We start from the raw sequence: 12,237 nt of genomic DNA, 5'->3' as shown, positions 1-12,237 counted from the left end.
TTTGATTCCTCTCCCTACATGAGACACTTTATGGATTACTGTTAAAAGAGCCTGCCTTTTTGGTAGCTTGCAAGTCTTCAGTTATCCTGCTTGCAGCTTCTTCATTTTAGCTCACAGAGTTATATGACTTTTTAGCCAAAATCAGAGTTCTAGAATTAAAAGCAGCAGCCAGGGTGGATGCACAGTAATAAAATATTTTACTTTGATAGTCTGCATATCTCATTCATTTAACCAAAGATTTGCAAGGCCCTTGATTTTGGGTTGCCTCTGTTTGAATGCTTTGAATGTTTGAATGTCACCAAATTTTCAAAGTGCACACCAGCAGAAGTACACCTGAAGTAACTGTGAACTGTATGCACCCAACAGCACTGAAAATCAGACCTAATATGCCTCAAATTGGACACCCAAAATCAGCTATCATGTTTGAAAAATTGGCTAAGTTCTCCACTATCACTGCCCCCCGCAATTTATAATACTGTAGAGCACAACTCCTGCTCCCTCAGAAGAGTTTAACACTGTATATGTTTTACTGTTGCTGCTTTTCTCCCTAATTTGACTCCTGAAACAGGGCTGAGAAGCCTAAAAAGCTGCCCTTAAACCAGAGAGAGTGCCCCCGAATGCTACAGTTACAGGTGTAAACGTGTCTCTCTCAGAATTGCCATTCCAGATGTGTAGCAGTAACACTTGCCCTAGCTGAGGCTTCTCTTTATTATTGCCTCAGCCAATCTGATTAAGAACCCCAAAAAAATTAAACTTAAATTTGAAGTCAGCAGCAAAAAAGCAGATCTCTGTTGTGTCTCCTTCCTCGGTAGAAAACCCTCCACTTAACAGAATTTAATGTCATTGGGACTGAAGGGACGTACATTTATTTGCTAAGCACTTTACAAACATATCTGGAAACTCTGTGTTCAAGAATTCCTGCCAGAATTCCTGGACATATCAGTGATAGATGTTGATTTTTTTCAGTTTAACCCATATTTAATGACAGCACTAAAACAACAGAGCCAATATAGTGACACTTAATAAAATTGGTAGACGGTTATTCTTATGACTAGTCCATTGACTTCAGTGAAACCACTCATGTGAGTAACTGCCCATTAAACTGAACTAGGGTTACATAGCTGTATGAGCCTAAGGGTACGTCTATACTTACCGGCCGGGTCGACGGGTAGCGTTCGACTTCTCGGAGTTCGAACTATCACGTCTAATCTAGACTCCCGTTGACTCCGGAACTCCACCACCGCGAACGGCGGTGGCGGAGTCGACAGGGGAGCCGCGGACTTCGATCCCGCGGCGTCTGGACAGGTAAGAAGTTCGAACTAAGGTAGTTTGACTTCAGCTACGCTATTTGCGTAGCTGAAGTCGCGTACCTTAGTTCGAGCCCCCCCTTAGTGTAGACCAGGCCTAAGACTGTGAGGAGCTCATTGTATGTTTTACTATTAAGGCTTATATGCTACCTCTTAGGGCTATAGACTGTTATGGATATGGCACCAGACACTTGTTCTTTACTGTTGCTCTCGAGCCACTGAAAGATGGGACAAACAACAAATATTAACCAATACTCAGAGAAGTGAGAGTATCAAAATGTAAGTAGGTTTAAATATTTCAGGGATTTTACTATAATACTGGATTCATCTTATTTTCAGCCATATACCGCATGATCTACACAGTTCCATTTACAATGATATATTTTAAAAAAACAAAAACAAAACAAAGCTCACCTTGCATACGGTCACGGGCCAGTGATGAACAAGGAACAGCTTTTTCCAAGTGTGAGGATGGTGCTCACTGGAGAAGAAGAGAAGAAACATTTATTTTCCTCACGCATTTCAAAAAGCAAAACTCCTCCAACTAATGACACACTGCTAAGCAGTGTAACACACATTGATTTTAATCAATTATTATTTATTCTTTCTATTGCAGCTGTGCCTAAGGACCCCAGACAAGGAGTAGGGACTTGCTATATAAGGCAAAGAAATAGTGGGTTTTGATTGTTATTAATATTTTACTTATTGCTAATTTCACTGATGGCAGCTCATCTCCCTACAGATTTTCTATTTAATATAGAGAGAATAGTAATAATTTTATTAGATTTAGAAGAGCACTTACTTGGACACTTTTTCTAATTATAATAAAAAGCACGTTTAGAGGGTGCCAATAATCTCCTAATTTTTCTTCGTGTCTGTGTTATTTGAAAAGGGTGTGGACAGCATTCTTGAAACGGTAAGTGTTCTTCTAAAACAATCACTATGATCACACAGGAGTGGTGAAAATGACATGACTGTAAGGGCAATGCAGTTACACAACAGATTCATATTGAGGAGTAAAGCCAGGTTAACAATTTGGGGTGGATAGGAAAAGAGTGGAATAAGGAGACTGGATAGCTGCAGATGTGTTGAGAAATGGGGTAGAAATAAGGGGGGGGGGGAAGGGCTGTCATGTATAATAGTAGTTATTAAATAAAGCATATGTTAAAACCTTACAAAACCTCAATTTGCTCAAGCCAACAGAATGACCTGCAGAACTGACAGAGTAAATGGCTGTTAACCTCTTTTGAACTGCCAATTTGTCATATGCCCTTTGCTAGAACAAATGTGAAAGGGAAAAGGAAATAAAGCAATTATTTGAGAAGGTTAATTTTCCCCAAGCAGGGGGAAGCAGGAAAATATAGTTATGGTTTTAAGTTGTCATGAAGTTATCCTCAATTCTGAATCTGTCCATCTGTGGTTTTGCACTATTAAGAGATAAAATGTAGCCAACTAAACTGACAGTCAGATTTGTGTGTGGTTTTTAATTCATTATACTCAACGGCTGTGGAACAAATCAGGCATAGCCACAATAATAACCATCAACATTTTTCCTACTCAGATCACTAACTGGCCCTATATTACACAGTTATTGTTGGATCTTCTAATATTTTGCAACAGTGAAAGATGTCCTTGTGCTATGTGAGTTCTAAATAAAAAATAACCCCACACACAACAAAACTCTCTTTTTTTGGACTTGAAATTGTAGAAGTTCCACTACTATACCAATCATTCCAAAACTAAACATTACCCCTTATACACACACTCAAAAACTTTATTAAATTAGGGCCAGAACCACAAACGGATTTAGGTGCTTAAAGCCTAGGCACTACAACATACACACACACACACACACACACACACACACACACACACACACACACACACACACACACACACACCACCTGCTGTCTAACCCTGTGATAACTAAACTCACTTGGCACCTACATGGCTCCCATTGTGGAGAACTATCAACCTACTTCTCAGAGAAAATGTCATGAATTTGAGTCTCTCCCCCAGAATATCAGAAACCATACAATGATAACCACAATACCTTTCCTCTCTGAATGTGACCCATTCACATAACAGATAATTCTAGAATAACTGCAGAAAAACTGAGCCATTACCTGCCACTTTGAGCTATGCATCTCTTAGGCCTGGTCTGCACTAGGAATGGATATTGGTAAGCTAAGTAACTCAGGGGTGTGAAAAATTTGCAACTGAGAGATGTAGTTTTACTGACCAATTCCCTGGTGTAGCCAGCACTAGGTCCATGGAAGAATTCTTCCACGGACCTAGCTACTATCTCTCAGGAAGATGGATTACCTATGCTGATGGGAGAATCCCTCCCGTCAGTGTAGGTAGTGTCTTCACTGAAGTGATACAATGGTGTACCCTACATTGCTGTAGCATTTTAAGTGTAGATATACCCTTAGCTAGTGAGCCAAAAGCACCTAGGACCTTTACTAACTGAAATATGACATATCTTTTAAAGAAGAACATCTACCACCACCTCTAACTCAGCAAAAAATGGGTCTGTCTCAGGCCTAATAAAAATTTTCATTACACACTTCACTTTGTCACAGTGGTCATGCTTAAAAACTCGTCAGTTTCATTAGCTATCTAAATTAACACAACATTGAGCAGGTTTTCTGTTTATTATTTATAGGCACTGCCTAAAACAAATACAAGATTAATATTAAGTATGAAGCAAAAGTGTAATGTTTTTAACTGAAACAAGTTTCCTCCCTTCTTCTTTCTGCCATATTAACAATTTTTTTCTTAGGCATAAAAAAGCAACTTCATTCATACAGTATCATTATGCTAACTATGCAGACGGAGACAAAAATATAGTGCATCAAAAATAGCACAAGATGAAACAAAAATTTCACATTGATAAAAACCCGACCATATTCCAGAAGTTTAAGTTCTGCTTTAAAAACAAATAAACGAATTTGGTAAGATATTAGAAACTTTTCCAACTGATAACTTACCTTTCCAGGAATTTATATGAAGTACACCCAGAATAGAAAGCCAGACAAAAACAACCCAGAATCAAATAATGTCCTGTAGCCGGCTTCATTTTATTTAATATATATCTATAAAGAAAAAAAGAAATCTGTAAAAATTACCAGTCAGATGTTTACTAGGTTTTAGGTGTTAGAAATAAACAACCTGCAGACACTACAGAAACAACAGAATGCTATGTGAAATTTCAAACAAACAACACAACTTATTTTAACACATGAATATGTGTTATCTTTTGAAAGTTGTACATGATTTTTTTGTCTGAAGTGTTAAATTTCATATTTCTCTAGAATCAGGGCTGAAACCACTGTCTTTTGTCTTACTTGTACAGCACATTATACCATTGGAAAGCTGGCCCCTGACACATATTGAGAGCTGAACCATAATATTTATGTATAAATAAGCTTTATGTTGCATAAACTTACATTACTGTTGAGTTCATATGCACAAGATGATTAATTTAGGAAACCTCAAATTTAACACTAATATTCTGTTTGGCCCATCCAAGCTGAACCTTCATGAAAGCTCATTGGAACTAAAATATCGTTTCTTTTCTACGGTTGAAATTCCCACCAATGCAGAAGGGCATCGGAAGGTCTATGTTTTACTTAATAATAGTTACACTTCAGCCCTCACAATAAGATTTAAGTGGCATTTAAGTGGTTTGTAATCTTTGTGCTGGCCCTTTACACAGCGTGGAGTTTCACCTTGAGTGCTTATTAAGGGGACATCACCAAGTTAGAACTCACATTTATCTGAAAGTGAGATTGTAAAAAGTAACACCCAAGATAACCAGAACTTAAAGCCTTCCGCACACAGTTCAGGTAGGATCAAAGGCATAGGGAGGGCCTGATTTTTAACGCAGACTTTCTCTTTTGTACCCACAATGCATTGTGGGTACAATTAATTGCAAGTGGAAAACTGCAAAGTTGTGGGAACAATTAATTGCAAGTGGAAAACTGTGCCTGCCAAAATGGAGACCTAGTTTGAAAATCTGGTCCTGAAAGTTTGGAGCTAGAAAACAGAGAGATATTTCATGATTTCCTGGAAAAGAGTGTGACCCTATTCCTAATCATTTTTTTTTTTCAGATTTCAACTTTTCTACAAGTTTTCAATCAAAATTTTAAATTGAAAAAATAAGATAATTTTGATGTAGTTTCCCCACCATTTTCCCATCAGCACTGTAACATGCTGCTGGGAGACTCAAATTTCATTTCCTAGTCTCAGTCATATGACTTGGACCAGTGACACAAAGCTTAATATCATGTCACATGACAGAGGCCAATCTGCAACTCCAGTGGTTACAGCTTCTTCCCCTACAACTAAATTCCTGACCAGCAAAATCTGTTCCGTTTTGGGGAAACTGCTTGCATCAGCTGCAAATCAACCCAGTGAGAGCAAGAAACGGTGATTCAAGAGAAATGAGCCTCCCTGGAGATGAGCAGTGTCAGAATCATTACAAAAAGAAATTGGGGGCAAAACATGACCTAATTACTTCCATGTACCTCCCTATTATCAAATTCCTATTACACAAATCGGTATAGTGCAAGGTGGTTTGAATAACAAAACTGCAGTTTTCTAGACAAAGTTGCAAGAAGCCATAAAGGTGACACCTCTTTCTCTCATTGGATGAAAAGAAGGGACACAACTCATATCCTGGGTGGAAATTTCAAGTCTTTGCCAAGAAGAGAACCAGGCAGCATTGCCCAGCAGAAAGTGTGGGGCAGGAAATGCCATTTTGTTCAACCTGCTGGTCTGCTTCCCAAAGCCAAAACACCTGGCTGAGAGAGACTTTAAGCTGGACTGTCATTGGCTAGCTAGAGTGCCCCCTTGCTTTGCATCTGCTCATGATAGACAAGATTTTAGCTTTCTATTAACTCTGACTTTTAAAGTCTAATCTAGGAAGATCACTGTGAAAGCTGGAAAAAGAATTAGACCATAACTGTCATAATCCCGACAGTGAATCACCTGAATGAACTTTATCAGTCCAGAGAAATGCAGCTGAGAAGCTGAGCTGGAGAACCAAGCTTCACTGCAGTTCTAACTAAAAACCAGCAAAATCACTTTTATAAAAAACAATGTATTGGTTACCCAACTATGACTTGGTTATGGCTAGACTAAGTGCTTCTCAGAAAGCATAAACCTGAGCTAAAACCCTCTGGATGACTAAAATGTATAATGTGCACTTGTATTTCACTAACACATTTAGTTTAGTTTAGTTATACTGAATCACTAACTCAATAGAAAGCACTGATGCTGGAGAAACTCATTACTCTAACTAAGCTTTGTACTATTTACAACAGGAAACTGTGCTTCCCTACAGCAAAAATTAGCTGTGAGAAACCCAGTGTTTCTGAGAGCTCAGTCTAAAAATCATACAGATTTTGTGATCAAGAGAATTGACAGCTTCTTAAAAGAGGAAAAAGCTTTGGATTGGCTTGCAAGCTGAAGGTTTTACTACTATTTCAACTGTTGTTTAAACTAAGGCAAGAGCCTTCAGTGTTGGTGAAATTCCAGAGAAATTACAAAAGCTTCCAGATAATTACTTGCATATTATATTTGGGTTTAATATTTGATAATCTTGTGTGTGTGTTAGTGGTAAAGCTTGTCTATGAGTGTCACCTGGATAAAACAATTTGTTGATAATTAAGAAGCTTCTCTAAATTTTTAAGATTCCACTTAGAATTGTTTAGTTGAAATGACATCAGTAGTCCAGTAACTCCACTGGCAGATAAATATAGATCCTTATCTCAAATCAAGCTTAAAGAACCATAATTCCACATTGATATAAAAAATCACCTGCCCAGACTAGTCTAAAACTAGGGAAGTTTGCCTTTAAAACAAGATTATGTTAAAACTGTGAATTAATTGATCTGCTTTATTATCTCTTGAAAAGCATAATGTTCCACATGGAGTTCAATTTTGATGTTGTAAACAGTATCATTTAACCACGTTTAGTTTGCTTTCTGTGATTTCTTATTTGCTTTAAAAAAGAGAGGCTGGCTTATAAAACTCAAATTTCTAATAATTCTCCGGTTTGTACTTCAGTTAAGGAACACACATCCAAAGAATGCTGAGAAACCTAGTAGAGTAACTGCTTAAATAATTTAATTAACTAATGTGTGTTTTATAACTTTTATCACAACATAATACACATGCAAATAAACTCCTGCAATGATGGCCAAAGGGGAAAACTATGGCAGTCACCCTTACATATGAACGTGCAAAAATGGACACTAAGCTTCAGGTGCCATCTCAAGCAAGACAGCACACACTTCCTCCAATGCAAAGCAGTAGGGGGCCTCATCCAAAAACCCGATCAACATACATTAAATACTGATATAACAATGCTCTTTAGCTTCAGCAACATTAAATCTCCATAACAGTGTAGCAAAAAAAACCCTTTCCAAGTCTGAATAGTACTTAAATAACTAGAAAAAAATTATATAACTCCTTGGGCAGAATAGATCATTACAATGGGCTAGACTGCTTACAGGGGCCTAAATAGAACCTGCTCATTAGCAGACAACAGTACCACAGTAAAACAAACAAAAGGCAGACAGACTATCACCCCATACAGACAGTGTGAAAGGGAGGAAGAGTGGTTTTATAGTTAGGACACAAGCCGCTCAATGAGGCAATCTACATTCTGTTCCCATCTGTACCATTCATTTCCAGTGGGATCTTGGTCTGATCTGTGCCTCCATTTCCTCACCTACGGATAATAATACTCCACACTTCCAGGAGTGTTGCAAGCTTTAATTCACTGGTATCTGTGAGGTGTTTATACCATGGCAACAATGTATAAATATCTTATTAAATAACACTGAAAATGTAAAGTACATAGCACCATGGAGACACAACAGGTATGACTGTGAACGTAATGTGACAGAAGGGAGATAGAAATTGAAAGATATTTTATACTCCCTTGTCTAATTTACCAAGGAGTTATTGAAAGATACTCCTTCAAACTACCAGAAATACTGCTTTTCATCAAAAAGAGAGGAAGAAAAGAATTATGCAACACATCTGGTAGACAGTATATTATACTGGGGCTCTCTAACCTTGCCTTGCCCTCCGATTTGTTTTCAGGAGGAGTATAAGGTGTAGGTCAGGGATTGGCAACCTTTGGCATGCGGCCTGCCAGGTAAGCACCCTGGCGGCCTGCCAGGTAAGCACCCTGGAAGGCCGGGCCAGTTTGTCTACCTGCCACATCCACAGGTTCGGCCGATCGCGGCTCCCACTGACAGCAGTTCGCCGCTCCAGGCCAATGGGGGCGGTGGGAAGCAGCAGCCAGCACAACCCTTGGCCCGCGCCACTTCCCGCAGCCCCCATTGGCCTGGGACGGCAAACCTGCGGCCGAATCTGTGGATGCAGCAGGTAAACAAACTGGCCCGGCCTGCCAGGGTGCTTACCCTGGCGGGCAGTGGGCCAAAGGTTGCCAATTCAAGAACTTTATGGAGTCCTAGTTACCTGCCACCCCAGTCCTGCAAAACTACACATGGTAAACCTAAATTTATGCATGCGAATTATCCTACTGAAGCCAATGGAACAACTCACATGTGTAAAGTTAAGCCCATATATAACTGTTTGCAGGATCCAGGTCATAGAGATTCCTTTCTCTGCAGTGATTGCAATAATCACAGTACAATTGCGTATGAGTTCCTGTTTCAAACATGAGGAAACTTGGGGCGAGATACTCTTAATGTAAGGGTCCTTAGTAGGTGTCAAGTGATTAAAAAATTTAACCGTGATTAATCCTGTGATTAAAAAAAATTAATCAAACGATTAATCGCACTGTTAAACAATAATAGAATACCATTTATTTAAAGATTTTTGGATGTTTTCTACATTTTCAAATATATTGATTTCAATTACAATACAGAGTACAATTTATTTTTGATTACAAGTATTTGCACTGTAAAAAAACAAAAGAAACTGTATTTTTCATTTCACCTAATACAAGAACTATAGTGCAATCTCTTTATCGTGAAAGTTGAACTTACAAATGTAGAATTATTTTTAAAAATGCATTAAAAATAAAAATAAAACTTCAGAGCCTACAAGTCCACTCAGTCCTACTTCTTGTTCAGCCAATCACTCAGGCAAACAAGTTTGTTTACATTTTCAGGAGATAATGCTGCCAGCTTCTAGTTTACATCACGTGAAAGTGAGAACAGACATTCTAGTGGCACTGTTGGAGCCAGCATCGCAAGGTATTTACATGCCAGATGTACTAAAGATTCATATGTCCCTTCATGCTTCAACTACCATTCAAGAGACATGCATCCATGCTGATGACAGGTTCTACTAGATAACAATCCAAAGCAGTGTGGACTGACGCATGTTCATTTTCTGAGTCAGATGCCACCAGCAGAAGGTTGATTTTCTTTTTTGGTGGCTCGGATTCTGTAGTTTCTGCATCGGTGCATTGCTCTTTTAAGACATCTGAAAGCATTGCTCCACACCTCGTTCCTCTAAAATTTTGGAAGGTACTTCAGATTCTTAAACCTTGGGTCAAGTTCTGTAGCTATCTTTAGAAATCTCACATTGGTACCTTCTTTGCATTTTGTGAAATCTGCAGTGAAAGTGTTCTTAAAATGAACAATGTTGTGGGTTATCATGCAAGACTGCTATAATATGAAATATATGGCAGAATGCAGGTAAAACAGAGATGGGGGCATACAATTTTCCCCCAAGAAGTTCAGTCACAAATTTAATTAATGCATAATTTTTTAAACTAGCGTCATCAGCATGGAAGCATGTCCTCTGGAATGGTGGCCGAAGCATAGAAGGGGCATACGAATGTTTAACATATCTGGCACATAAACACCTTGCAATGCCAGCTACAAATGTGCCATGCAAATGCCTGTTCTCACTTTCTGGTGACATTGTAAATAAGAAGAGGGCAGCATTATCTCCTGTAAATGTAAATAAACTTGTTTGTCTTAGCGATTGGCTGAACAAGAAGTAGGACTGAGTGGACTTGTAGGCTCTGAAGTTTTACATTGTTTTGTTTTTGAGTGCAGTTATATAACAAAAAAATCTACATGTCTAAATTGCACTTTCATGACAAAGAGATTGCACTACAGTACTTGTATGAGGTGAATTGAAAAATACTATTTCTTTTATCATCTTTACAGTGCAAATATTCATAATAAAAATAATATACACCTTGATTTCAATTACAACACAGAATACAATATATATATGAAAATGTAGAAAAATATCCAAAATATTTAATACATTTCAATTGGTATTCTATTGTTTAACAATGCAATTAATTGTGATTAATTTTTTATCACGACTAATATTTTGAGTTAATCACGTGAGTTAACTGCAATTAATCGACACCCCTAGTCCTTAGCTCTGGAATTGACTCCCCCACTTCACACACACACCACATCTGGATCTGTTGACCTACAAGGACACTTAATTAATCTGCAACAGTATCAAGAGAGTACTCTTCTGCTCTGTGCTAGTTGCTATGATAACACTCAAGGAGAACACAATCCCTCTCCCCATCCTCCCTTTGCAGGTTTTATTAACTAACTAAATAACTTTATAACCAGAGATCACATCTTTTCTTCAAGGGTTCCTCTGAGGGGAAAGACTGAATGGGGGACTGTGTGTGTGGATTAAGAATTAGGAGATTTTTTTTGGTCGTTGGCCCCTTAACCATATTTGTGTGTGTGTTAAATTTGGTGGGGCACATTGAAATCTGAATAAAACCTGCATAATCCCACGAGAAAGGAAAGGGACGGGACATTTTGCATCGTGCTGGGCAACAACTTGCCACCAGTTCAGAGAGGGACAACACTGGCAAATTGACACCTGAGATTAGATCCCAGACAACAAACTAGGCAGCTGCTCAATACACTGCAGCCAGCAGTAACAGACACCCGGGAGAGCAGTTGTGTGGCTAATCACACCAACAAAGCTTTGAAGTTGGGAGCGACGGGGTGACGCCGCTGGCCGGTGTTTCTCTATCTGAGCAGCTCCCAGGAAAAGCAGGCACCGGGGATCCAGCCTCAGCGCCCTCCCCGGCCGAGGAGAGGCGCGAACCCAGCCGCGCACCCCCCCTTACCTGGCCTTTGCTAACGCAGAGCCGGAGACACCGTCTCGTCCAGGCAGCAGCCGCCTCGCTGCAGCGCAGGACGCCACTTCCGTCAACAACCCCGAGCAGCCGGCATTAAACCCCGCCCCCCCGATAGGGCTGTCTCCCGGCCCCCGCTCTGGCCTTTGCCCCTCTCAGCCAGGGCGGGTGAGCCGCAGACACGCGAGGCACCATTCAGTGCAGTGGGGTCCCAGTGGCGGGGCTACCTCTGGGAGTGTTAAGCGATGTGTTAGAAAGAGGCTGGGGTCTTCCAAGAGAGTTAGGCACCCAGCAGCTCCCACTGAAATTCAGTGGGGTTTGGGTGTCCAACTTTATCCTTGGCAAATCTCAGCCTGAACCTTGCTGTATCTCACAGAAGTAGGTACAGTCTGCTCCAGCTAGGGCTTCACAATGTGTTTGTATTACCCTAATGCACCATTCCCTGACTTCACACACCCCACCTTTCCACTAGCACCGGCTAGCTGAAGCTCACTTGTGTTGAGGGAAACATCTTCTTTATGCACTATGCTGGTGTTCTTTTCAAAAGCTCTCCTGAGAAGGATTTTTCAGTGTGGTTTAGATGAGACATTTGAAGACTGCATTCATATATCTGTATTAACTCGCTCATTCAAGATGACAAGGCTTGACAGCCCTGTGTGTATATATGTACATATCTGCTTGTGCCCATGCACCAAACAACAGAGGGATCCCATGTGTCTACGTTATAAAGCATGAAAATAAAGTGTAAAGAGGTGCAGAGGGTTGAGCACTGAAACATATAACAAAATTCACTCCTCTTAAAACTAC

The 12,237-nt window shown here is 39.7% G+C and overlaps 1 protein-coding gene across 3 annotated transcripts in view; it reads right to left on the bottom strand.

The window, feature by feature from the left end:
- Window positions 1-11,526, bottom strand: part of RNASET2 (ribonuclease T2) — a 40,949-nt gene extending 29,423 nt beyond the window's left edge. Inside the window, exons 1-3 of one of the 3 annotated variants that reach the window (XM_039531022.1) lie at window positions 11,422-11,526; window positions 4,301-4,405; window positions 1,722-1,788 (exon numbers count right to left, since the gene is read on the bottom strand). In XM_039531022.1, coding sequence (XP_039386956.1) covers window positions 1,722-1,788; window positions 4,301-4,389 — 156 coding nt within the window. In that variant the 5' untranslated portion in view covers window positions 4,390-4,405; window positions 11,422-11,526. Of the gene's footprint in view, window positions 1-1,721; window positions 1,789-4,300; window positions 4,406-4,759; window positions 4,938-5,083; window positions 5,165-11,421 lie in introns of those variants that run through there. The other 2 variants (XM_039531024.1, XM_039531021.1) reach the window with 2 other exon arrangements.
- Window positions 11,527-12,237: the final 711 nt, after the last annotated feature.

This window comes from Mauremys reevesii, linkage group 3 (genome assembly GCF_016161935.1).
Source record: "Mauremys reevesii isolate NIE-2019 linkage group 3, ASM1616193v1, whole genome shotgun sequence".
Classification (NCBI taxonomy): domain Eukaryota; kingdom Metazoa; phylum Chordata; order Testudines; family Geoemydidae; genus Mauremys; species Mauremys reevesii.
The sequence above is the reverse complement of the archived record's forward strand: the minus strand, read 5'-3'. Positions and strand labels throughout refer to the sequence as shown.